This window comes from Tachyglossus aculeatus, chromosome 21, assembly GCF_015852505.1.
Source record: "Tachyglossus aculeatus isolate mTacAcu1 chromosome 21, mTacAcu1.pri, whole genome shotgun sequence".
Lineage (NCBI taxonomy): Eukaryota > Metazoa > Chordata > Mammalia > Monotremata > Tachyglossidae > Tachyglossus > Tachyglossus aculeatus.
In genome coordinates, this window is record NC_052086.1 from 61,916,762 (window position 1) to 61,943,744 (window position 26,983).

Consider the following 26,983-nt stretch of genomic DNA (forward strand, 5'->3'; position numbering starts at 1 on the left):
CAGTTGAGATGAAGAAGAAAGCCATGCTGTTGAAGTAAGCTGAACCCCAGGGAGAGAGATAGCACTGATTCTGGGTCATTCCTTTATGCAGAGGTAGCGCTGCAGCCGGCTCCTGCCCTGACTTGGAGAACTGTTGGGGGGATTCTGGATCTCTATGTCTTCTTGGGGCCCGAGCCCAGCTCTGTCATCCAGCAGTACCAGGAGGTCATAGGTAAGTGCCACTCTGGTGCCTGGGTATTCTCTTGTGCTCCTCCTCCTCCCTCTTCCTCTCTCCTCCCCTCTCTTTTCCTCTCCTTTCCTCTTCTCCCCTCTCCTTCCCTCTTCTCTCTCCTTCCCTCTCCTCCTCTGTCCTCCCTCTGTCCTCCCTCTGTCCTCCCTCTCTCCTCCCTCTCTCCTCCCTCTCTCCTCCCCTGTCCTCCCTCTGTCCTCCTCTGTCCTCCCTCTCTCCTCCTCCGTCCTTCCTCTCTCCTCCTCCATCCTCCCTCTCTCCTCCTCCATCCTCCCTCTCTCCTCCTCCTTTCTCCCACCTCCCACCCCACATATTTAAGCATAGCTTGGCACACCAAGTGAGGTGGAGATAAAATTTTATAATTATCTGGTTAAATTGATCCAGGCAGACACCCCAGCCAGATAACTCAAGGTAAAAACCCCCTTTGCTTATGTGGATCAAATTAACATGATCACTGTCCAATCTCTTCTGTGTGCGGTGGGCCAATGGCTTTATCTGCAGACATACTGATCGGCAGAGATCCATTGGTTCCTGTCTCTCTACGGCCTGCTCGGCCCTCTGACTCTTCTCTGGGGTGGGGGATTGCAGGGGAATTTGCAACTTAAGGGTAAGAGGGCAGTAGACCTGGGGAGGCAGCATGGTCTAGTGGATAGAAGACGGGTCTGGGCCTCAGAAGGACCTGGGTTCTTCTGACGCCCAGACCCGTGTTCTACCACCTTGTGCAAGTCGCTTAACTTCCCTGGGCCTCAGTTCCCTCATCTGTAAAGTGGGGATTAAGACTGAGCCCCATGTGGGGCAGGAACTTTGTCTAACCTGATTAGTTTGTCTCTACCCCAGTGTTTAAAGCAGTGCTTGACACATAATAAGCACTTAACAAATGCTATCATCATCATCATCATCAGTAGATCATCTTTAGACTATGTGAGCTGCCTTTCCTCCTTCCCGTAAGGAAATTTTGGTGAAGTGATGGGTACCAATGCCAGCAGGAAGGGGACCAGCTGTGTGAATCAAGGACAGCAGACCCAAAGATTTCAATATCTTTGAAAAGGGAACTCCTTATTGGGCATGGTTCTACTTCATTTACTTTGTCTTGTCTATTTTTCAAATATTCTGATATTATCCAGTACGCATATCTTCTTCCCATCTGGGAGGGGGGCCCAGCAGGTGCAGGGGTGAATGGACCCTCCCTCTCTGGGTCTTCTGGGCCAGCCAGGCTACCCCCAGGTACAGTCAGAGAAGCTAGATGGCAACCAAAATGGGGCTCGGACCACACACAGCCCAATGACTGAACCCCATCCTGGAGCACGGAGGAGTCAGAGTGGGAATCCGGGCAATCCGAGGCAGGGGGGCACTTTGTCGTGTCTTCCCTAGAAGAGGCCCTGTTTTGGCAGTTCCAGAGCTGGGGTTGTGCTCAGATCTCTGGAGGTTTTGTTCTCCACTCTATCCTGTTGGGAACTGCCCCGGTTGCCCTCTGACCGAAAGTCTCTGTTCCAGGTTTTCCTGCCATGCCACCTTTCTGGGGACTGGGCTTTCACTTGTGCCGCTGGGGGTACGGGACCAGCAACGAGACCTGGCAGACAGTCCGAGCCATGAGGAACTACCGGATCCCTCAGGTACAGCCAGCCCGGGATGTGGGCTGGGCGGGCCAGCCAGGCTACCCCCAGGCACAGTCAGAGAAGCTAGATGGCAACCAAAATGGTGCTCGGGCCACATCCAGCCCAATGACTGAACCCCATCCTGAAGCACGGAGGGGCCAGGGTGGGAATCCGGGCAATCTGAGGCAGGGGGGCACTCTGCCGTGTCTTCCCTAGAAGGGACTCCCCATCTGTTTTGGGATGCTGATGGGGGGAAGCAGGAAGATTGCCGACACCTGAGAGAGCAGGTGCTGCCATGGGTAGGCAAGTTGTGGGACCCAATAATGGCTCTGAAAAGCAGCCCCTGACTTTTCCCTGAAGTCTGTGGGATTCTACCCCTTGCCTCCGGCCTGGTGGACGAAGCATAGCTGGGGCGAAGGACCAGAGAAGAGAATAATCAAGAAAAAGCCAGTCTTTTGCCTGAGAGTAAACGGTATGATCTATCACTGTCAGCGACACTTGACTGGCAAAATGGTGGATGGTTCAGTGCCCTTGACCAAAAGGGACCCACTACTAGGGTGCCACCAGCCCCCCTTGGCCAGCTTGAGGGAGCTGCTGCTCGCTCCATTTAGAACAAATTCCCAGCAGCTGTGGTGAAGAGATGTGCTCTTCCGACGGGGCAGGGAGAGGCCCAAGAATTTAAAGCGGCCTCAGAGTCCACCTACATAGCTAAGACACATTAGAACACACGCCGTTAATGTACCGGCAAATCACGTGCAAAAGCAGAGGCCTTCCTGGCTGAGTTAAAGACAGGTAGATGCAGATGGGAAAATCCCCGTGAAGACACTGACCTATTAAAGCCAAACTAGATCCGGGGAGAGAGCGGAAGGCCAAAAGGGGAAAAGGATGGAAAGAGGAGAAGAGGGGCATTGCTCGCAGCCTGATTTCCGCATCTTCTCTTGGCAGGATGCTCAGTGGAATGACATTGACTATATGGAAGGATTTCGGGATTTCACCTTTGACCCCAAGAACTTTGGGACACTTCCCCAGCTGGTGGCTGACCTCCACAAGCATGGGCAGTACTACGTCATGATGCTGGTACTGTGATTTTGGTGAAGGGGAGATCTGCAGGGTTACCAGGATAGTTCATTTGCGTTCACTCATTCAGTCATATTTATTGAGCACTTACTGTGTACAGAGCACTGTACTAAGCGCTGGGGAAGTACAAGTCGGCAACACATAGAGACGGTCCCTACCCAACAATGGGTTCACAGTCTAGAAGGGGGAGACAGACAACAAAATAAAACATGTAGACAGGTGACCTGCCTGGTACCTTATAATAATAATGATGGTATTTGTTAAGAGCTTTCTATGTGCCAAGCACTGTTCTAAGTGCTGCAGTTCTCACACTTACCCTCTGCCCCCGAGCCACCCAGCAGTACCCACCCTGAGCTCCGAAAAGTCTCACTCTCAGCGGCTCCACCTTTAGCTTTGCTGCCCGCCCCAGGTCAGGTGGGACGATACAAGGTGGGCCAAGTGAACCGCAGTGACCTCATCTGTAAAATGGGGATTAAGACTGTGAGCCCCACGTGGGACAACCTGATAACCTTGCATCCCCCAGTGCTTAGAACAGTGCTTGGCACATAGTAAGTGCTTAACAAATGCCATTATTATTATTATTATTACCCTCCTGATGCTAATCATCCCACCTGGTCTGTGATTCTGCCACTTGGGTTGGGTTAAAGAGCGGGCACAAACCTCTAGGCCTGAGACTTGAAGGAATTTCAGGAAAGGCCCCCTGATTTGGTGGATTAGGCATTCACTGTAGATTGGCCTGGTTCATGAGGGAAAAAAATAGAATCAATCAATAATATTTATTGAGAGTTTACTATGTGTGGAGCACTTGGGAGAGCACAATATAACAGAATTAGCAGACACGTTTCCTGCCCACAATGAGCTTACAGTCTAGAGGGGGAGACAGACATCAATATGAATAAATAATTTATAACATAATTTAAAGATCTATAGAATTTGTACGCAAGTGTTGTGGAGCTGGGGGTGGGGCGAATATCACAGGGGTCACAGATCGAAATGCCAAGATGATGCAGAATGGGGAGCAGGCCAGGGAAAAGAGGACTTGTTCGGTGAAGTTCTCTTGGAAGAGATGTGACCTTAGTAATGCTTTGAAGGTTGGGAGGGTGGTGGTCTGGCGTATATGGAGGGGGAGGGAGTTTTTGGGTAGGGGGAGGATGTGGGAAGGGGGTCAGCGATGAAACAGACAAGAATGGGGTACAGTGCTGGCACAAGTGGGGCATTTTTGACTTCTGAGTTGAACCGTCTCAGTTGATTTTCCTGGAAGGACCTAGTTCTGCTCTTCGGTCTTCAACTTGACGTGTTTTGATGTTCTTTAGTGGTTTCTTTTAAAGAGGTGGCTGTGTTTTGTTTGCTCTTTGCTTTCCGTGTTTTCCCAAGGGCTGGCCACGTGTCACACCCCGGGGCCTCAGCTAGGTGGCTGAGGGAGTCCCTGAAATGCAGCTTAGTGCAATAGGAGCGACTTCCAGCCAGAGAGCCTACTGGGGGCTCTGGAGGTGCAAGCAGGAAAGGAATGCTGGGCAGAGAGAGCCCGATCCCAGGACCCCAGCGATCCTGACTCCCCTACCGAGAAACGCCAACGACTGTGGCCCTGAGATTTTTCCAAAACTGCCATGGACCTCTTGAGCTCCATCTGTGCTATTCCACACCTCCTTGTGAAAAGGAGCTAATTGCTGAAGGCAGTTAAACAGGTTTCTGCTCCTCTCGCTCAAGGCAGCCGTCCCATCAGAGGGGTCTGGAGCAGCGCCTGGCAGAGGCCCTCTGAGCTCCGGATTAGGACTCGGGGTGGGGTGGGGTTTCTGAGGAAAAGACCCAAGGGGGTCACTCCACATTCCTGTACCTTTCAGGACCCTGGCATCAGCAGCACTCAGCCCCAGGGTTCTTACCCTCCTTATGACGAAGGTCTGATCCGAGGAGTCTTCATCAACACCACCCAAGGGCAGCCACTCATCGGTCAGGTGAGGGGGAGTCGGGCGGCGTCTCTTCCCAAGGTCACACCCCAGACAAGTGACAGAGCCGGGATTAAAACTCAGGTCCTCTGACTCCTCAGCCTGGGCTCTGTTCGCTAGGCCATGCTGCTACCCAGGTGGTTTGCCAGCAGTCCTGCCTGAAGGCAGGGGGTTGGATGAGACGGCTCTCCTGGCCACTTCCAACTTTAGGAGTCTGCGTAGTGGTTGTGGTAGTAATAGAATTTATTAAGTGCTTACTGTGAAGAGTGCACTGTACTCAGTGATGGGAAAGAGTCTGCAGTTCAGAATCAGACATGGCTCCTGTCCCTTGAGGGGCTCCCAATCTATGAATACAGGTGGTACGGGGAGGACTGGAGACAGAGCCGTTAGGAACAGTGAAACACTAAAACGTTTAAACAGAGTAAAGGACAAGTACAAATACACAGTATGCTGGGCGATTCCAGTCTTTTGAGAATAAGGTGATTCTGGGATCTGGCAGAGTTGTAAGGTACATTTTTCAGCTTTGGGAACATTAAGGCTGCCCTGAGATTATGTTTTCTGGGGGCTTATGAAGTAGGGTGGGTGGGGTGGGCACTTACCCTAGGTTTCTTGGATGATCTGGCAGGTGTGGCCAGGGCTCACTGCCTTTCCTGACTTCTCCAATCCGGAAACTCATCAGTGGTGGCTGGATAACCTGAAGCACTTCCATACTCAAGTTCCTTTCGATGGGCTCTGGATTGTAAGTTTCTTCTTTTCTCTTCCGGGTCCCTGGCTTTGATTTTGGGGCACGGATCTTGCCATCGCCCCCGCGCTTGTTTTGAGGAGTGTGAAGCCCACTTTCTGGTCATGGTTGCCCAAGTCGATTGGGAATATAAAATCTCTGAGCCACGCTGTTAGCACGTGGCAGGCCCTATGGATTAATAATTCCTATAGTCAACTCTGAGGCCCTGAAAGATATAAAGCATCCCAGATCTCGAGGTTAGACATGTATACTTTTTAGGTCCCTTGAAGAAAATAGTCTGGAAGATCATGGGGAGGGTTAAATCCACCCATTGATTGAAGCTGAATTCTAGGAATCACAGTGTAGATCTGATTAGTCCCAATGAACTGCGAGTGTGTGGTCTTCCTGGAAGAACACGATAACTTTTTCTGAATCTAGGACATGAATGAACCTTCCAACTTCAAGGATGGATCAGTGAATGGTTGTCCTCCTGGAGAACTGGACAATCCGCCCTACAAACCAGGTAAGAGAGAAAATGAGTTGCGACCCATGAGATATATGTGGAGATCTCATAGTCTTTGCGTTTTCTCACTATATTTTTTCTGTCCCCCTGAAGGCTGTCTCAGTATTTCCCCACACTTCTGGCCCCCCTGTGGGTTTTCCCATCATGCTCCCGGGCCTTTGATATGGCTTGCTAATGCCAAAGGGAAACTTATCCAGGTGGGACACTTGGGCCTCACCTACAGGGCTGCACCACGTATCTCAAGTTCATTCTTTCATTCAATGATATTTATTGAGTGCTTACTGTGTGCAGAGCACTGTACTATATAGATGGGAAGTTGTTTTGTGATCAGAAGTTGAATCTCTCTCACCTTCCCTGTCTCTTCCCCTTCTGGAAGCGGTGCTGGGAGGCTCCTTGTTTGCCAAGACCGTCTGTGCCTCTGCAGAGCAAAGAACCTCTACGCATTACAACCTCCACAACCTTTATGGACTGATGGAAGCCAAAGCCACAGCTAGGTGAGACCTGGAAGCGACTTACTTCTTGGGTGGGGGAGAAGAGAAAGCAGAGAACACAGTGTAGGCCAGAGGCTTTGAGGATCTTGGGGTTTTTTTTTCATCATTATGGTATTTGTTAAGCACTTTCTATGTACCAGGGACTGTACTACGTGTTGGGGTTGAAACAGATAATCAGGTTGGACACGATCCCTGTCCCACGTGGGGCTCCCAGTCCAAGTCGGAGGGAAGAGGATTTAATCTCTTCTGGAAGGGAGTTGGTCTTTCAGCCATGCAAGGAAGGCGCTGGATTAGGGCTTCGGATCCCCAGAGGAGTTGCCCGTATGCTTGGCTGAACTCCCAGAAGAGGAAGAAGCCACGTTGGGCAAACAGAATGAGTTTCTCCTTCTGGGTTGGCATCGTTCTTGCTGGCAGTGTGGGTCAGACTCACTCTATTCACCTTGGCTGCTTTCTCCCTTTAGTGACTTGATGGTTTCAGGGCCTGAGCTTACCATTGTGGTTCATTCATTCATTCATTCAATCGTATTTATTGAGCCTTTACTGTGTGCAGAGCACTGTACTAAGCGCTGGTTAGGAGGTCTTCCGCTCTATAGAGTCAGGTTTACAGGCTGGGGGTGCTACTTCCTCTAGATTTTAGGAAGTACTGAGTGCTTTGTGGGTGAGCAGCTCCAGCTCAGTTAGGGCACTCGAGGTAAGAAAAAACCTGGGCCCCCGATCAGAGACAATTTTAGGGGCTGGGGCTGGTGGTCCTGGGGAAGCCAGCTCTTTTGCGATTGGGGGAGGGCCCAGTAGTGAAAGATTTGAGTCACTTGCTGCTCCGGCGGTTCTGCTCCTGGACCTGCCCCTGATCCCAGGGTCGGATGCAAGAAGCTTCAATTCTGGTGTCCAACTGGCTCGAGCCATTAGCAGAGCCTCGATTTTGAACCCAAGTCCTCTGACACCCCAGCCCCAACTCCTTCCACTAGACTGTGCTACTTCTCTTCTATTTTTGTTTCATCTTTCTTTAGGTGACTGTGGCCCACCTCCACCCCCTTCACCCTTACTTGTAGACTATGAGTCCTTTGGGGCCCGGGGACTGTGTCTATAGCTTTCCCATATACTTCTTTCCCAGAATTTAGTTCAGGACTTGGCTTGCTGTAAGTGCTTAATAATTCTATTTCTTATTACTACTACTAGGACTTCTACCGCTCCTCCTGTTAAGGCCCAACTCATTCTTGTCTTTCAGTGCCTTGATCTCCATCCGGGGGAAGCGCCCGTTTGTGATCTCCCGCTCCACCTTCCCCAGCCAGGGCAAATACTCAGGGCATTGGCTGGGTGATAACAGGAGCGAGTGGAAGGACATGTACTGGTCAATCCCAGGTAGGATAATAATAATAATAATGATAGGATTTATTAAGTGCTTACTATGTGCAAAGCACTGTTCTAAGTGCTGGGGAGGTTACAAGATGATCAGGTTGTCCCACGGGGGGCTCACAGTCTTCATCCCCATTTTACAGATGAGGTAACTGAGGCCCAGAGAATAACAATAATAATAATAATAATAATAATAATAATAATAATAATAATGTTGGTATTTGTTAAGCACTTACTATGTGCCAAGCACTGTTCTAAGCGCTGGGGGGGATACAAGGTAATCAAGGTTGTCCCAAGTGGAGCTCACAGTCTTCATCCCCATTTTGCAGATGAGGGGATTGAGGCACAGAGAAGTTAAGTGACTTGCCCAAAGTCCCACAGCTGGCAAGTGGTGGAGCCGGGATTCAAATCCATGACCTCTGACTCCCAAGCCTGGGCTCTTTCCACTGAGCCACGCTGCTTCTCTAGAGAGAAGTTCTGCTGCTTCGCAGAGAAGTTAAGTGACTTGCCCAAAGTCACACAGCTGACAATTGGCAGAGCCAGGATTTGAACCCATGACTTCTGACTTCAAAGCCTGCGCTCTTTCCACTGAGCCACGGGGTGGCCATCCGACTTCACTGGGGATGGCGGCGGATGCCTCGAACTGCCCCATCCCACTTCCTGCACCTGGCAAGAGGAAGAGCAGGAAGCAGGGTGGATCTCTAAGCCTTGGAGTTTCCCACGGGGCAGCCAGAAGTCACCTAGATTTCTTCCTCTCTGGGAAGGGAGAGCAAATCATTGGAGAAATGAGGGACGAGTCAGGGAAGGTCTCTTGGAGAGGTATGATTTTTAGTAAGACTTTGAAGATGGGGAGAGTGGTGATCTGTTGGATAGGAAGGGGGAGTCCTTCCCATTTTGTTGACGAGCCATCACCTTTCGTATCGGAAAGCCCTTCAAACCTTAAAAGGTTCAACGCTTAGGAGACTGACTGGCACATTGTAATAATAATAATAATAATGGCATTTGTTAAGCACTTACTATGTGCAAAGCACTGTAAGCGCTTAATAAATACCATTAAAAAAAAAAAGAAGGTAAGAGACGATGTACTGAATTAGACGGGTGTCCCAAAAGGACCTGGGGAGAAATAGTGTGTTTCTGCCTGTCTTTTTCTTCCAGTCTGGCTTTCCCTATTTTGTGTTTTGTAACTGCACCTGCTTTTGTCCCCAACTAGATTGTAAGCTCCTCGAGGGCTGGGCCCATGTGTGCCTTGTATCTCTGTTGCCTGCTCCCAAATGCCTAGTTTGGCAGTCTCCACATAGTGGGTCCCGGATGCATGCTGCTTTGGAAAAGGCTGGCTCAGCGGAGCCTGCTGTATTCTGAGGGGATGGAAAATTAGGCCCCTGTAGAGAGGGGAGTGGGATGGAGAGGGAGAGAGATTGTGATCCCCCAGGGAGAAAGGGGAGGGAGCAAGGAATAGAATGGGCTACCAAAAGACAGAGAGCATGGGCCCTGGAAGAGAGGCAAGAGCCCCAGTGTCTCAGGCTATTGGCCGATGACTGTCTGCCTCGGGCCTTTTTAGAGACCTCTGTCCTGCAGACCCAGGCTGTTCACTGTGCTGTCAGTCAATCTGCCAATCAGGCACGTGGATATCTTGAGTGTTTCTTGTGTGCAGAGCCCTGCTCTGAGCATGTGTGGATGTACAATGCAATAGAGCTGGTAGACGCAGGCATTTCTCATATTCTCCTTCCCCAGGTCTACTCAACTTCAACCTCTTTGGGATCCCCCTGATCGGAGCGGACATCTGTGGGTTCTCGGGCTCCACTTCCGAGGAGCTGTGCACCCGCTGGATGCAGCTGGGAGCCTTTTATCCCTTTGCCCGGAACCACAACACCCAAGGCGAGAAGGTAATGCTGGGAGACCCATCTGGGTTGCCTTTTAGCATTTTGAGGGCCCGACCTTCATCAGCAGGGCTTGGCGTGGCCCGGCTTGACTCCTCGGGCCCGCCGGAGATAGGGAAACTGGAGAATCTTGCCCCGAGTCTCAGTCGAAGTTGAACGTGGACTGGATGGCCTGTAGTGGGGCGAACACTGGACTGGGTGTCAGGAGTCCCGGGTTGTAATCCCAGCTCTGCTCCTTGTCTGCTGTGACCCTGGGCAAGTCACTTAACTTCTCAGTTCCCTCAAGTGTAAAATGGGGAGTCGATACCTTTTCTCCCTCACCCTTAGGCTGTAAGCGCTTTGTACAGTGCTCTGCACACAGTAAGCGCTCAATAAATACGATTGAATGAATGAATGAACCCTGTGAGAGACAGATCTAATCTGACTACATTGTATCTACCCCATCTCTTAGCGCAGTGCTTGGCACATAGTAAGTGTTTAACAAATGTCACTGTTATTATTGTTATTTTCCCGCATCCAGTGATTTCCCACAGGCACTGGATTAGCTTATTGAGGTACCTCAGCCCTTCCAGCTGAGATCTTCACATCCCCTTCCAGAGATGGCTGGAAGGAGGAGGAAGGGCCTGAGCGAAGTTGGGAGAGAAAATAAGTACAGCTGGGCAGGAGTTTCCTGCGAGTGAGGTTCCGGTCGAGCTGGCTGACGGACCCTTCTTATTTCGGTTCCTCTCAGCCCCAGGATCCAGTGGTATTTAGCCCTCTGGCCCGGACCGCGATGAAGGAGGCCCTGCTGACCCGCTACACCCTGCTGCCCTTCCTCTATACGCTCTTCCACCGGGCCCATCGCTGGGGGGACACTGTGGTGCGCCCCCTCTTCTTCGAGTGAGCCTGGGTTTGGGCCAAACTGGGGGTGGGAAAGGGCTTTTGGGAGGGCCAGGCATCCCCTTTATCGTGACCCTGAGGATCCTTGGGGAGGGGGACATCCCCGCCTCAACCCAGGCCACAGAACCCGAAAAGGGAGTGGGGTGAACTCCCAAAAGGTGGGTGAACTGGGAGGGCAAATTCACTTTTGGGGGGGACGGGGGGTATCCTCGCCTTCCAGGTTCCCCCAGGACATCGTCACCTACTCCCTCGATCGGCAGTTCCTGTGGGGTCGCAGCCTCTTGGTGACGCCAGTGCTGGAGGCAGGGGTCGATGCGGTGATTGGCTATTTCCCCAGTGGCGTGTGGTACGACTACTACACGGTGAGCGGTCGTCTCCGGGCGCTCGGCCGAGGACGGAGATGGGATGGAAAAGGTCTGTGGGGGAGAGAGGAGGGGAGCAACTGAGCCCCGGGAGATGGTGGGTCACCAGCAGGGACCACAGATGGGCCGACCCGGCTCCACCGTGGCTCTCCATTGCCATCCCGGACCCAGGAAGGACAGCGTTCCTGTTTCCTTCCTCCTCCGGCCCACGGGTTCGCTGCAGTAGCAATTGCCCAAACACCCCTACCTCAAACAGCGTTCCAGTTGTCTCAGTTTATGAGGAAAGGGATGTTCCTGCCCCGAGCCACAGTGTGTGTGTGTATATGTGTGTGTGTGTATGTATAAGTGCACTTTTTGCACTGAAAGGGCCTGTTGCTCACCACTCTCTTGCAGGGCTCGTCTCTGTACAGTCAGGGAGAAAGCCTCAAGATGGCAGCTCCCTTGGATCACATAAATGTGCACGTCCGGGAAGGAGCTATCATCCCTACCCAGGTAGGGCCTAGGTGTCGGCAGGTAGGTGGAGGGACCCAGGCTCCCTCCTGGGTGGGCGTCTGTGAGGTGTGAATGACCCGGTGCCCTGAAGCGGTCGCTCGTGAATATGATTCTCGATTCCCTGGGGCTGGGTCCTGGGTAGGCTGGCAGCCGGGGGAGTCTGGGCAAGCATCCACTTTCCTATGTGAGGGCTAATCATCATCATCAATCGTATTTATTGAGCGCTTACTATGTGCAGAGCACTGTACTAAGCGCTTGGGAAGTACAAATTGGCAACATATAGAGACAGTCCCTACCCAACAGTGGGCTCACAATCTAAAAGGTCAGGCTGCCCAGAGAAAGGGAGAGAGAGGCCAAGGTCACCTGGAGATGGACGGAGAGAAGTCAGAGCTGTGGGCACTGGAAGAAGTCATGGCTTTGGGGAGGGACCTTGGGGATAGGGAGGAGGGAGGAGCAGTGTGAAGGGGCTTTGAGGTTAAAGCATACTGTTTGGGGAGGCGATAAGGAGTTTAGGGAATTGGCTGGAAGATGGAGACAGAACCCGAGCAATGGGGTCCGAGGAAGAGGGAGCGGTGTGTATCTTTGGATAGGGAAGATGGAGGGGAGACCGGACCGAGCGAAGGATTCACAGCTATCGGCTGGTAGAATCTCATTGTGGTCAAGTGGGGAAGCAGCATGGCTCAGTGGAAAGAGCATGGCCTTTGGAGTCAGAGGTCATGGGTTAAAATCCCAGCTCCACCACTTGTCAGCTGTGTGACTTTGGGCAAGTCACTTAACTTCTCTGGGCCTCAGTTACCTCATCTGTAAAATGGGGATTAAGACTGTGAGCCCCACGTGGGACAACCTGATCACCTTGTAACCTTCCCAGAGCTTGGAACAGTGCTTTGCACATAGTAAGCGCTTAATAAATGCCATTAAAAAAAAAGTGGAATGACCCTCCAAGGGCCATCTAGTCCATCCCCCTGCCTCCATGCAGGAGCCCTTCCAGTTTAAAGACATCCAGATACAGCTCCTCCCTCAGTCACCCAATCTGGTGCCTAAAGGCCCTCGCTGTCAGGACAGAGTTCCATCACATTTGATCTGAATTTCCCATGCTGAATTTTGAAGATGTTGTTTGGTCCCTGATGGCAGTAGGAAGCAGCTGGTCTCCTTCCCCAGTATAAGAAAACTTTTGTTGACCCAAGAAGCATGAGTTGCCCTGAGTTGACTGTTCCAACTCTTTAGCAGGTGGGATGGAACCTGTGGTAGTTCTGCTGAGCTTGTCTCTACCCCAGTGCTAAGCACAGTGCTTGGCACATGGCAAGCGCTTAACAAATGCCACAATTACTATTATTTGGCTTTGTGGTCTCCCATGGCCAGCCGGTGGCCCTGTGAACAAGGAATAATAATAATAATAATAATGGCATTTGTTAAGCACTTACTATGTGCCAAACACTGTTGTAAGCACTGGGGGGGGGGGGGGGGGGGCGGTACAAGGTAATCAGGTTGTCCCACATGGGGCTCATAGTCTTCAACCCCTTTTTCCAGATGAGGTAACTAAGGCACAGAGAAGTTAAGTGACTTGCCCAAAGTCACGCAGCTGACAAGTGGCGGAGCTGGGATTAGAACCCATGACCTCTGAGTCCCAAGCCCAGGCTCTTTCCACTGAGCCACGCTGGATGGTGCCGTGGGAGCTGATCAGGTTCATTCGTCCATTGATCTCCTTCTCTCTCTCTCTGTCTTTGTCTCTCTCTGTCTCTCCCTCTCTCCCTCCCATTTTAGAGACCAGCCACCACCAGCTGGGTGAGCAGTGGCAATCCCTTGAGCCTGTTGGTTGCTCTGTCCCAGCAGGGCACTGCTTGGGGAGACCTGTTCTGGGATGATGGGGAGAGTTTGAACACCTTTGAGCAGGGTGACTACTCCTATCTGGTGTTCAATGTCTCTCAGGTAAGTGGCCTCCTGTCCGCTCCCCTCCTTCGCCCCTCTCCCCCACCAAGACACACTTCCTCTCCACAGCAGGAAATCCCTCTTCCCTCCGGGGCCAGTACACTGTCACTGATCCTCTTCTCACTCTCTGTTGCTATTATTACTACTAATAATAACAGTAATAATAGCGGTATCTGTTGAGCCCTTATTCTGTGTCAAGCACTGTTCTAAGTGCTGGGGTAGATACAAGTTAATCAGGTCAGACAGAGTCCCTGTCCCTCAGAGGGCTCAAAGCCTAAGTAGGATGATGGGCAAGTATCTTCTCCCCCTCGTTTTACAGTTGAGGGAACCGAGGCACAGAAAAGTGAAGCAACTTGCCCAAAGTCACACAGCAGGCAAGTGGCAGAGCCAGGATTTGAAACCAGGTCCTCTGACTTTCAGGCCTGTGCTCTTTCTACCAAGCCATGCTGCAGTTCTTCAAGCTCGCAGGCAGACTCTTACAGCTCAAAAGGCAGTTTCTTAAGGGGATCCCTCGTTCCCCAGATCCTTGCTTTCTTTAGCCCTGCGCCTTTACCAAGGCTGAGATGACATCAGCCTGGCCCTGGTGGAAAGAGCACATGTTTGGGAGTTGGAAGACCTGGCTTCACATCCTGGCTCCACCACTTGCCTGCTGTGCAGACTTGGATAAGTCGCTTAACTTCTCTGGGCCTCAGTTTCCTCATCTGTAAAATGAGAATCCGATGCCCGTTTTCTCTCCCAAGTAGACGGTGAGCCCCATGTAGGATGGGGACTGTGTCCGATGGGGACTGTATCTACTCATAATGAGTGCTTAACAAATACCGTTATTATTGTGATTGCTATCGTCATGCCGACCCGGCCAGAAAACAGATCACCAACATCTTGGAGGTCACGGGCAGCAGGGTCGGTCTGCAGCTGCCCTGGGGACCGTCCCAGCCCAGGCCAGAGATGGATCGATCCCTGTTCTGCTCCTTCCTCAAACCGCCGCTCGGCAGGGGAACGGAAGCGGGGCAGAGGCCCCAGCCCCAAGCCCAGGGACCTCACTCCCCCAAACTCTCTCGCTCCCAGAATGTGTTCACATCCACGGTCCTCCACTGCAACGTAGAAGCCACGTACCTCGTAGTAGATGGGTTGACCGTCTACGGGGTGAAAGACCGGCCCAAAGAAGTCACTGTGAATGGCCAAGAGACTCCATTCTCCTATCTGGACAACCAGGTGAGCTCTGGCCCCGACTTCTCTTTTTTCTATCATCCCGTTGACGCCCTGACCAGTTTAGCTGGGAGTGACAGAGCTCACACTTGATGGTTTTACTGCACACTTTTTTTAGTGGTATTTAAGGGCTCATTAGGTGTGGTAAGCACTGTTCTAAGTGCCGGGGTAGGTACAAGTAATCATTTTCCACTCTTCACTTTGTGCTCTTATGGCTCTAGGATCCAAATCAGTCGTCTTTATTGAGCATTTGCTGTGTGCAGAGCACTGTCCTAAGGGCTTGGAGGAGTACTGTAGGGTCAGTAGACCGGACCCTGGCTTTTTAGGATCTTATAATGTAGCGGAGGAGACAGGCATTAAAATAAATAATGAAAATTAATAGGAAATAATTCATCTTAATATCTGTCTCTCCCCCTATATTGGAAGCTCATTATGGGCAGGAAAACTGCCTGTTAATTCTGTTGTATTGTACTCTCCCCAGTGCTTACTACAGTGATCTGTACATAGTAAGCACTCTATACATATGGTTGATTGATCGACTGATTCAAAGGGGAAGCAGAGTTATAAAGATATGAATACATTCATTCATTCAATCATATTTATTGAGCACTTACTGTGTGCAGAGCACTGTACTAAGCACTTGGGAAGTACAAGTCGGCGACTTATAGAGACGGTCCCTGCCCAACAGCAGTCTCACAGTCTAGAAGGGGGAGACAGACAACAAAACAAAACGTGTGGACAGGTGTCAAAATCATCAGAACAAATAGAATTATAGCTATATGCACATCATTAACAAAATAAATAGAATAGTAAATATGTACAAGTAAAATAAATAGAGTAATAAATCTGTACAAATATATTCCAGTGCTGTGGGGAGGGGAAGGAGGTAGGGCGGGGGGATGGGGAGGAGGAGAGGAAAAAGGGGGCTCAGTCTGGGAAGGCCTCCTGGAGGAGGTGAGCTTTCAGTAGAGTTCTGAAGGGAGGAAGAGAGCTAGCTTGGCGGATGTGTGGAGGGAGGGCATTCCTCACACACACATGAGAAGCGGCGTGGCTCAGTGGAAAGAGCACAGGCTTTGGAGTCATAGGTCATGGGTTCAAATCCCTGCTCCGCCAACTGTCAGCTGTGTGACTTTGAGCAAGTCACTTCACTTCTCTGTGCCTCAGTTCCCTCATCTGTAAAATGGAGATTAAGACTGTGAACCCCCCGTGGGACAACCTGATCACCTTGTAACCTCCCCAGCGCTTAGAACTGTGCTTTGCACATAGTAAGTGCTTAATAAATGCCATTATTATTATTATTATTATTATTCCAGGCCAGGGGGAGGACGTGGGCTGGGGGTCAACGGCGGGACAGGTGAGAACGAGGCACAGTGAGGAGATTAGCAGCGGTGCGGGCTGGGCTGGAGAAGGAGAGAAGGGAGGTGAGGTAGGAGGGGTTGAGGTGATGGACAGCCTTGAAGCCGAGAGTGAGGAGTTTTTGCTTGATTTGTATAGATTCGAATATATCAATCAATTGTATTTATTGAGTGCTTACTGTGTGCTGTGGAGTTGGGGGAGAGGTATCAAATTGTTTAAAGAGTATGGACTCGAATGCCTAAGCAACGCAGAAGGAAGGGCAAAGAAGGAGGGGAGATGAGAAGCTAGTCAGGGAAGGCTCCCGGGAGGAGATGTGAGTACAGACTCGAATGCCTAGGCAACACAGAAGGAAGGGCAAAGAGGGTGGGGAGATGAGAAGCTAGTCAGGGAAGGCTCCCGGGAGGAGATGTGATTTTAGTAGATCCTTGCTCTGTCAGGTTTTGCGGGACCTGGAATTGGGTCCCGGCATGCTTTCTTCTTTGTGGAGGGCAGGGACTCTCTCCCCCTTCCATCTACAACTCCCCTCCCTCCCCCCCAACACACACACTCATGTTGTAAGCCTCTTCCCATAGTCTTTGCCCTCCTCAGCATTAGGAGCAGCATGGCTGAGTGGAAAGAGCACGGCCCAGGAGTCAGAGGACCTGGGTTCCAATCTCAGCTCTGACCCTTGCTTGCCGTGTGATCTCGGGCAAGTCACTTAACTTCTCTGTGTCTCAGTTTCCTCAGTTGTAAAATGGGGATTAAATACCTGTTATCTCTCCTATTAGACTGTGAGCCCCTTCTGGGTCAGGGACTGTGTCCAACTTGATCATTTGTATCACCCCCAGCACTTAGAACAGTGCTTCACACATACTTGCTGCTGCATTTCTTCTCCTGGGGACCACCCCCTCCTTTTGTGATGGTATTTGTTAAGCTCTTACTATTCATTCATTCATTCAATCGTATTTATTGAGTGCTTACTGTGTGCAGAGCACTGTACTAAGAGCTGGGAAGTACAAGTTGGCAACATATAGAGATGGTCCCTACCCAACAGTGGGCTCACCATTCAATAGTATTTATTGAACGCTTACTGTGTGCACAGCACTGTGCTAAGCGCTTGGGAAGTACAAGTCGGCAACATCTAGAGACGGTCCCTAACCACCAACGGGCTCACAGTCTTACTATGTGCCGGGCACTGTAGTAAGCGCTGGGATAGATACAAGCTGATCAGGTTGGACCCAATCCGTGTCCCACACGGGGCTCACCGTCTTTATCCCCATTTTACAGGTGAGGCACAGAGAAGTTGCCCGAGGTCACACAGCAGACAAGGCGTGGAGCCAGGATCAGAACCCAGGTTCTTCTGACTCCTGGGCCTGTGCTCTTTCCACTAGGCCACTCTGCTTCTCAAATGGTCCAGTGGATAGACTGCCAAAAGTCATGCTAAAGAGTGAGAATGAAGAGGCCCCAGTGTGGAGCTAGCTCAGACGCAAATCTTAGCTAAATTGGGTGGGTGTCTAAGGCCAAAAGCACTTACCTCTGGCTGTTCTCCGGCTGCTGGGAAGTGTCACTCACTGAAATGGATTTGGTGGTCTGCCCATTTCTCCCACCACATCAGAGTGCTTCCAAGACACATCACTTTAAAGAACACTCCTCCTTTAGTACCGCCCATCCTCACTCTGTGCCCGTGTGCCCGGGGGTGGGCTTTTGGGCCATTCCTCTGATACCACAGCGTGCCAAGCCCAAACAGGCTCAGGCCGGGAGAGCTTTCCCTCACCTGCCTAGTCGTGTTCTGTCCCAGATTCATTCATTCAATCGTATTTATTGAGCGTTTACTGTGCGCAGAGCAGCGTACTAAGCGCTTGGGAAGTACAAGCTGGCGACATATAGAGACGGTCCCTACCCAACAACGGGCTCACAGTCTAGAAGAGAGTCCAGATGAGACTTGAAAACACACGTTATGGCGAAACTCTGTATTTTCCACCTCGCAGGTTCTCCACGTGAGCGGCCTCAATCTGAACCTCAGCCAGCCCTTCTCTGCTAGGTGGATGTGAAAGGCAAACCCAGAGGCTCCCCAGGATTTGGATGGAAACCAGGCAAAAAAAAGCTGGTTCTTGAAGAAACCGTCCTCCAGTGTGCCCTCATATACCTGGGTGTGTGTGTGTGCGTGCGTGTGTCTGTCTGCGTCTGTGTGGGAGGGATGGAGAAGAACACGAGTACCCTCCCAACCGTGTATTAGCAGAGTATGTATGGGAAAATGCCAACTTGAAGCTCAGTCTGTCCAGAATCCCTAAACAGTTTCTGGAAGATCTCCTGGTCCCGGCTCAGGGGAAATCCCTCCTCTTCCCCAAACCAGACTGTGGCATCTGCAGCCGCCTTAATGTTGTCCTGGTACTGGCACCCACAGCTGAATTTTGCCATTAGTATTGTCTCCTTTGAGTATGAAGGACAACACTCATTGTGTGTGTGTGCGTGCGTGCACACACTTGTATGTTTGTGGTTGTCCAATTGCTAAACCTCTGGATTCCCTGATTCCCCAGTTTCCTTCTGCCTTAGAGGGCTCTATGAAGCCAGTACCACAGGGATTTTTCCACTTCTAACTCCTAAGCACTTTACCCTTCCGTGCCCACCGTCCGCTGCCCATTTCACTGGGACGGAGGCTGGAAAGCTGCTTAGATTATCGGACCGATCACGGGTGCCCCTCAGCCTAACCTTCGGCGATGCATGTTTTGGCCTCCGGCCGAGCTGAACCGCCCCTCCCCTTCTCACCCTCGCCCAGCCACCTCGGGGAACAAGGGAGAGGGGAGAGTGTAATTGCCATTCGGACTTTTAGGCTCAACGGTCCAGATATGTTGGAGTGCGTGGGCCAGAAGCCCACAGAGTGGACAGGGAGCCCACAGCGTGGACTCTTGAAGGAGCCTCCTGTGCTTGGAAGTACACTGCATAACTAGAGAGGTTTACAAATAAAGCTCTCCCAGGGAACGTTTACATCTCTGTCACCTGAACTAGTGTCTTTTCTTGGAGCTTTCTCGAAATGTGGCCGTATCTAAGGTGGGGCCTCAAAATGGGGCTGAGCCCCTTGCCGTATGGCTGTGATGCCGCTGAATTCGGGGACTCCTTGGAAGAAGGTGCCAGAGAGGCATAGCAGTTAATTGGCTGGCGTTCCCCTGAGCTTTAACTGTTTTGAGCTGCCTGCCCCGAGTCCCTGGGGGATGCGGGGAGGAGGGTTGGAAGGATCTGAAGAAGGAAATCTTTTTGCTACCCACTGCATGGGACATTGATCTTCAGTGATGTCTACAGATCTGCCGTGTCGGACAAAATGGGACAAATGGTATTTACCGAGCACCTACTCCGGGCGCTGCCCTGTGCTGTTTGTGAGGTACAAAGGAACTACAGGTTCCCTGCCCACAGGGGGTTTACCACAAAGTGAGGTAGAGGGGGTGGAAACTGGTAGGGGGTGGAACACTCTACCTAAGAGGGATGGGGTGCCCGGAGACTTAATGGTCAACAACCAGAGGCATCAGGGTCCAGAGGAGGGTTGAGCTCCGACCCAAACACATCTTGAAGAGCTGGGCCATTGTATGGGCAGAGGGAGGAGTCCCTTTAGTGGGGGTTGGATTGATCAACTGATCAGTAGCATTTACCACACACCTCCCTGGTGTGGAAGGTTGTACTAAGCTGCTGTTTGCCCTTGGGCATGTCGCTTAATGCCTCCGTGTCTGTTTCCTCATCTGTAGAACAGGGATAAGGTGCTTGTTCTCCTTTCATTTTCGACTGGGAGCCCCGTATGAGACAGGGACCATGTCCCATCGTCTACTTATGCTGTATCAACCCCAGCGTTTAGCATGGCGCTTGGCACAAAGTCCGAGCTTAACAAACACCACGATTATTATAAACCACCTGGGAGAGTGAAACAGGGACTATATCCCATCATTTACTTACGCTGAATCAACCCTAGTGTTTAGCATGGTGCTTGGCACAAACACCACACTTACCATGAAGCACCTGGGAGAGTGAGACAGGGACTACGTCCCATTTGCTATGCTATACCATTAATTCACTCAATCCTATTTATTGAACGCTTACTGTGTGCAGAGCACTGTACTAGACGCTTGGGAAGTACAAGTCGGCAACATAGAGACAATCCCTAACCAACAACGGGCTCACAATCTAGAAGGGGGAGACAGACAACAAAACAAATCATGGAGACAGGTGTCAAAATCGTCAGAACAACCAGCATCGCCTAGTAGGTAGAGCCTGGGCCTGTGAGTCAGAAGGACCTGTGTTCTACTCCTGCCTCCACCACTTGTCTGCTGTGTGACCTTGGGCAAGCCACTTCACGTCTCTGTGCCTTTAGTGGCCTCATCTGTAAAAAGGGAATTAAGTCTGTGAACCCTAAATGGGACAGGGAATATGTCCAGCCTGGTTTTCTTGCCTCCACCCCAGTGCTTAGTTCAATGCCTTGCATATAGTAAGGGCTTAACAAACATGACAATTATTATTATTATTGTTATTATTATTGTAGAAATGAGGCACAACAACTCCTCCCTCCAGGGAGGAGTGCGCGGTAGGCACAGCGTGCGGGCTTGGGAGTCAGAGGTCGTGGGTTCTAATCCCGGTTCTGCCCCTTGTCAGCTGTGTGACTTTGGGCCAGTCACACTTTTCTGTGCCTCGGTTACCTCATCTGTAAAATGGGGATGAAGACTATGAGCCCCACGTGGGACAACCTGATTACCTTGAATCTACCCTGGCGCTTGGAACAGTGCTTGGCACTTGTAAGCGCTTAACAAATACCATAATAATAATAGGGATGAAGACTGTGAGCCCCACGCGGGACAACCTGATTACCTTGTATCTACTTTAGCGCTTAGAACAGTGCTTGGTACATAATATACGTTTAACAGATACCATCATTATTACTATTATGATTATTATGATTAGAAGCAGCGTGGCTCCGCGGAAAGAGCACGGGCTTGGGAGCCAGACTCTGCCACTTGTCAGCTGTGTGACTTTGGGCAGGTCACTTCACTTCTCTGGGCCTCAGTTCCCTCCTCTGGAAAATGGGGATGAAGACTGTGAGCCCCACGTGGGACAGCCTGATCACCTTGTATCCCCCCCCCCAGCGCTTAGAACAGTGCTTCGCACATAGTAAGCGCTTAACAAACACCATTATTATTATTATTATTATCTGGGATTACCAGGTCCCCTGCTTCCCAGTCCCGCACTCTCTGACTCCCAGGCCACCTGGCTTCTTGCGTGGCTTAATGGAAAGAGCCCGGGCTTGGGAGTCAGAGGTCATGGGTTCGAATTCCGGCTCCACCACTTGTCAGCTGTGTGACCTTGGGCAAACCACTTAACTTATCTGTGCCTCAGTTACCTCATCTGTAAAATGGGGATGAAGACTGTGAGCCTCAAGTGGGACAACCTGATCACCTTGTGTACCCCCCAGTGCTTAGAACAGTGCTTTGCACATAGTAAGTGCTTAACAAATACCATCATTATTATTGGGAGTCAGAGGTCACAGGTTCAAATCCCGGCTCTGTCAATTGTCAGCTGTGTGACTTTGGGCCAGTCACTTCACTTCTCTGGGTCTCAGTTCCCTCATGTGTAAAATGGGGATGAAGACTGGGAGCCCCATGGGGGACAACCTGATCACCTTGTGTACCCCCCAGTGCTTAGAACATTGCTTTGCACATAGTAAGCGCTTAACAAATACCATTATTTTTATTATTATTATTATTGTTATTATTATTATTAGGAGTCAGAGGTCATGGGTTCAAATCCTGGCTCCGTCAATTGTCAGCTGTGTGACTTTGAGCAAGTCACTTCACTTCTCTGGGCCTCAGTTACCTCATGTGTAGAATGGGGATCAATCAATCAATCATATTTATTGAGCGCTTACTGTGTGCAGAGCACTGGACTAAGCGCTTGGGAAGTACAAGTCGGCAACATATAGAGACAGTCCCTACCCAACAGTGGGCTCACAGTCTAAAAGGGAGAGACAGAGAACAAAACCAAACACACTAACAAAATAAAATAAATAGAATAGATCATCATCATCAATCGTATTTATTGAGCGCTTACTATGTGCAGAGCACTGTACTAAGCGCTTGGGAAGTACACGTTGGCAACATCTAGAGACAGTCCCTACCCAACAGTGGGCTCACAGTCTAAAAGGGGGAGACGGAGAACAAAACCAAACATACTAACAAAATAAAATAAATAGAATAGATATGTACAAGTAAAATAAATAGAGTAATAAATATGTACAAACATATATACAGGTGCTGTGGGGAAGGGAAGGAGGTAAGATGAGGGGGTGGAGAGGGGGACGAGGGGGAGAGGAAGGAAGGGGCTCAGCCTGGGAAGGCCTCCTACTTGGAGCCCCACGGGGGGCAATCTGATCACCTTGTATCCCCCCCCCCACCCCCAGCGCTTAGAACAGTGGTTGGCACATCGTAAGTGCTTAACAAATGCCAACATTATTATTATTATTATTATTATAGTAAGCGCTTAACAAATGCCATGATGATTACCGCTACGGTGAGTATCGGGCCACGCAGGGGTGCGGGCGGCCGACAGGGGGCGCGCGGGGGCGGTCGGAGGCGGGCGGTGTCCCCGGCCTCGGGTCCGACTGGCTGGCCGCGCCCCGCTCCTTCGGTTCCGGAGCCGCGGCCGCCTCCGCCTCCGCCTCTGCCTCCGCCTCCGCCTCCGGCGGCGAGCGGCCGGCGTTAGGGGCGTTTCCGGTTCCGGGGCAGCGGCGGAGGCCGGACGCAGGCTCCCCCCCGTGGCCCCCCGCGGCCCCTCCCCGCCGGCTCCTCCCCCCCGGGCCGTCCCCTCGCCCCACCTCTCCCCGGTTCCCCCTCGGGCTTAGACCCCCTTCCTCCCTCCCTCCCTCCCTCCCGCCCCCCGCCCCCATAACCCGTTCTTCCCTGCAGCCTCCAGAACGCCTTCCAGACCCCCTTCCTCCCCGCCCCCCATAACCTCTTCTTCCCTGCACCCCCAGAACCCCTTCCTCCCCGCCCCCTCTATAACTTCTTCCCCGCCCCCCCAGGCCCCCCTCTTCCCCGCCCCCCTGTAGACCCCCTGTCTTCCCCGCCCCCCTGTAGACCCCCTTCTCCCCTGCCCCCCCAGACCCCCCATCTTCCCCACCTCCCTCTAGACCCCCTTCTTCCCCGCCCCCATAACCCCTTCCCCCCGCCCCCGTCTAGACCCCCGTCCTCCTCGCCCCCAGACCCCCTTCCTCCCGCCCCCCAGAACCCCTTCTTCCCCGCCTCCCTGCAGAACCCCTTCCTCCCTCCCCCCTCCATAACCTCATCTTCCCTGCCCCCCCCGACTCCCGTCTTCCCCACCCCCCTCTAGAACCCCTTCTTCCCTGCCTCCCTCCAGAACCCCTTGTTCCCCGCTCCCCCATAACCTCTCCCTCCCTGCCCCCCCATAACCTCTTCTTCCCTGCCCCCCCAGGCCCCCCTCTTCCCCATCCCCCTCTGGACCCCCTTCCTCTTCGCCCCTCTCTGGACCCCCTTCTTCCCTGCACCCCCCAGAACCCCTTCCTCCCACCCCCGTAACGCCTTCTTCCCTGCCTCCCCCATAACCCCTTCCTCCCACCCTCCATAACCCCTTCTTCCCGCCCCCCGTAACCCCTTCCTCCCTGCCCCCTCCATAACCTCATCTTCCCTGCCCCCCCAGACCCCCCCTCTTCCCCCACCCCCCCTCTAGACCCCCCTCTTCCCTGCACTCCTCCAGAACTCCTCCCTCCCGCCGCCCCAAGACCCCCTTCTTCCCCTTTCCCCCCCCAGACGCCCCCCGTTCCCCGCAGCCCTCCAGTTTTCCGCCCCCCCCGGGGGGCCCCGGGCCCCGGCCCCACCAGCCCCCCGGTGTCCACCCCGCGGAGGACAGGATGAACCGAGCCAAGCCCGCCACGACCCGGCGGCCCAGCGCCGTGGCCAAGCCTTCGAGTGAGCGGGGCCGAGGGGCACCCAGAGGATGCGGACCGGCCTCCCTGCCTCCCTCCGGGCCTCACCCGCCTTGTCTCTCTCTTTCTCTCTCTCTGCCAGGCCACCCTCCTCCCGGGGACTTCATCGCCCTGGGCTCCAAGGGCCAGGCGGGCGAGGCCAAGGCGGCGGCCACCCTCCTGAAGCCCGCTCCCTCCGGGCTGCCCTCCGAGCGCAAGCGGGAGGCGGCCGCGGGCCTGGCCGCAGGCTCGGGCCTCGCCAAGCGGCCCAAGCTGGCCTCCACCCCACCGCTCAGCGCCCTGGGACGCCTGGCCGAGGCCGCCGTCGCCGAGAAGCGGGCCATCTCCCCCTCCATCAAGGAGCCGTCCGTCGTGCCCATCGAGGGTAAGGACAGGCGAGCGGGCCGCATTCAGTCCGTCGTATTTAGGGAGCGCCTACTCTGTGCAGAACGCCGGACTCAGCGCTAGGAAGGTACAGTTCGGCCACGGCTAGGGGCCGTCCCTACCCAACAACGGGCTTGCAGTCTAGAAAGGGGAGACGGACAACAAAACAAGTGGTAGTGTTTATCACTAAAGACGTTTGATAGATATTTATCAAAATAGAAAAACAGATATCTGCGGGGAGGGCCCTCTTGCGAGACATCGCAGCCTCTCACTGTGGGGAGCTGGAGGTCCTGAGGGCCTGCCCCAAGGAGGAGCCTGACCCCGGCTACTCGCTTTCGTTTGTTTGTCTGTTCGATGGTACTTGCTAAGCGCTTACTATGTGCCAAGCACCGTTCTAAGCGCTGGGCTAGATACAAGGTAATCAGGTTGTCCACTTTGGTGCTCACAGCCTTAATCCCCATTCTGCAGATGAGGTCACTGAAGGCTCAGAGAAGTGAAGTGACTCGCCCAGAGGCACACAGCTGACAAGGGGTAGAGACGGGATTAGGACCCATGACCTCCGACTCCCAAGCCCATGCTCTTTCCATTAAGCCACACTGCTTCTTTTACTCAGTGAAAAGTCAGCGCTGCCCCAAGAAGCCGAAGCCACCTCGACCCACCTGATATTCCCCCACCACCCCGTGGCTGAAGGGGTCCCCGTCCCACCTGGGAAGGTACTTTCCTCCGAATCCTGGCCCTTCGCTCATCGTACCTCGATTCGGTATTCTCAAAGAGCTGGCACAGTACTCCTATCATTTCAGCCCTCACAGCGACCTTTTGAGGAAGGTAGAAGAGGCAGGTCTTAATTATTTCCATTTTGTAGATGAGGAAGCTGAGGTACAGAGCGGCTAAGTGAGTCGCCCATGCTCACACCGCAGGCTAACCTGGGTCCTCCGGCTTCCAAACTGGTGCTCTTTCACTGCACCACGGTAGTGATCGGGATATGTGGGGAGTGCTTTTACTAGGTGCCTGTGCTACCAGCTTAGGTTGATGCACTATAATCAGGTTTGGTGTGGTCCTTGCCCCGCCCGAGGCCCCCAGGCTAAGAGGGATGGCCGGGAAACAACAAGCACTTTAGAAAAAGAAGTTAGCTGTACTTGTTGAGCACTTACTACGGGCCAGGCACTGTACTGAACACTGGGATAATTACAAGGACGGACACCATCCCTGTACCCCGTGTGATTCACAGTCTAGGCAGGAGAAAGGAGGATTTAATCCCCATGTTACAGATCAGGTAATTGAGGCCCAGAGACCGAAAGGGATTTGCCCAAGGACTCAGCTGGCAAGTGACTGAGTGGAATTAGAACCCAGAGTCTCCGGCTCCTCTGTATAGTCTTAATAAGAGCTGGGATTGGTGGTCTTGGTCTCGTGGCTACTACCCATGGCCAGGAGCACAGGGAGTTTGTGGAGCTCCCTCACGTAGGCCCACAGGCATTTCAGGGGTATCCTTAGGCCAAGGCACATTAGGTAACCTAGGTACCCCAATCCTCACCTTTCTCTGGGTTACAGAGAAGCAGCACGGCCTAATGGAAAGAGCACGGGCCTGGGAGTAGGAGGACCTGGGTTCTAATCCTAGCACTGTCGCTTGCGTGACCTTGGGCAAGTCACTTTACTATGCCTCAGTTTCCTCATCTGTAAAATGGAGATTCAATACCTTTTCTCCCCCTGACTTCGGCCGTGAATCTCATATGGGATGAGCGCTTAACGAATACAGTTATCATTACAACTACTGCTAGTAGCGGGGTGCTTGGCGCTCAGAAGAGGTTTTGGTTTTGGAGAAGCTTCTTAGAGAAAGGAGTAGTGGCCTGGGACCCAGTGACCTCTCTGGACAACCCCCTCCGGCCCCTGGCCGGAGCTTTGACTCGGCACCCCGTCGTTTCTCCGGACAGTCCTCCCCACTGTGCTGCTGGACGAGATCGAGGCCGCGGAGTCAGAAGGCAACGACGACAGGATCGAGGGGGTGCTGTGTGGGGCCGTGAAGCAGCTGAAAATGAACCGAGCCAAACCGGACACCACCCTGTACTTGAGCCTGATGTACCTGGCAAAAATCAAGCCCAACATATTTGCCACAGAAGGGGTTATCGAGGTGAGAGATGGCACCGCTTCCCCGTTTCTAGCCTCTCGGGAGCAGCGTGCTTCCTTCCCTCGTGCCCTCTCCACCTCAGAGTGCGCTAATTAATCAATCGATCCTATCTGTTGAGTGCTTACTATGTGCAGAGTGCCGTACTGAGCGCTCGGGATTGTGAAGTGCAACAGATTTCGGAGTGTGAGAGGGGATACAGGTATTAATATAACTAAGTAAATTACAGATATGTGCACAAGTGTTGTGGGCCTGAGGGAGGGGTGAATAAAGGGAACAAATCCTAATGCAAGGGCCAAGCAGAAGGGAGCGGGAGAAGAAGAGATGAAGGCTTAGTCGGGGATGGTCCCTGGGAGGAGATATGTTTTTAATAAGGCTTTCAAGGTGGGGAGAGTGAGTGTCTCTTGGATATGAAGAGGGAAGGTGCTCCAGGCCAGAGGCAGGATGTGGGCAAGGGGACATGGTGAGATAGATGAGATCGAGGTTCGGTGCGTAGGTTGGCAATAGAGGGTGAAAGGTG

At 52.5% G+C, this 26,983-nt stretch overlaps 2 protein-coding genes across 7 annotated transcripts in view; both read left to right on the forward strand.

Moving 5' to 3' along the window:
- LOC119942223 (lysosomal alpha-glucosidase-like) overlaps positions 1–19,007 on the forward strand; it is a 49,205-nt gene extending 30,198 nt beyond the window's left edge. For all 3 annotated transcript variants that reach the window (XM_038762876.1, XM_038762875.1, XM_038762877.1), the window contains exons 6-20: positions 92–211; positions 1,724–1,842; positions 2,770–2,901; positions 4,743–4,853; positions 5,470–5,583; positions 6,004–6,088; positions 6,465–6,582; positions 7,805–7,938; positions 9,664–9,815; positions 10,540–10,688; positions 10,909–11,050; positions 11,444–11,542; positions 13,304–13,468; positions 14,534–14,680; positions 17,998–19,007. In XM_038762876.1, the coding sequence (XP_038618804.1) occupies positions 92–211; positions 1,724–1,842; positions 2,770–2,901; positions 4,743–4,853; positions 5,470–5,583; positions 6,004–6,088; positions 6,465–6,582; positions 7,805–7,938; positions 9,664–9,815; positions 10,540–10,688; positions 10,909–11,050; positions 11,444–11,542; positions 13,304–13,468; positions 14,534–14,680; positions 17,998–18,060 (1,850 nt within the window). In that variant the 3' untranslated portion in view covers positions 18,061–19,007. The remainder of the gene's footprint in view (positions 1–91; positions 212–1,723; positions 1,843–2,769; positions 2,902–4,742; positions 4,854–5,469; positions 5,584–6,003; positions 6,089–6,464; positions 6,583–7,804; positions 7,939–9,663; positions 9,816–10,539; positions 10,689–10,908; positions 11,051–11,443; positions 11,543–13,303; positions 13,469–14,533; positions 14,681–17,997) is intronic.
- A 4,899-nt stretch (positions 19,008–23,906) lies between these two features.
- Positions 23,907–26,983, forward strand: part of INTS1 (integrator complex subunit 1) — a 37,935-nt gene continuing 34,858 nt past the window's right edge. For 2 of the 4 annotated variants that reach the window (XM_038762508.1, XM_038762509.1), the window contains exons 1-3: positions 23,907–23,964; positions 24,064–24,345; positions 26,273–26,469. In XM_038762508.1, the coding sequence (XP_038618436.1) occupies positions 23,907–23,964; positions 24,064–24,345; positions 26,273–26,469 (537 nt within the window). Of the gene's footprint in view, positions 23,965–24,063; positions 24,346–24,920; positions 25,058–26,272; positions 26,470–26,983 lie in introns of those variants that run through there. The other 2 variants (XM_038762510.1, XM_038762512.1) reach the window with 1 other exon arrangement.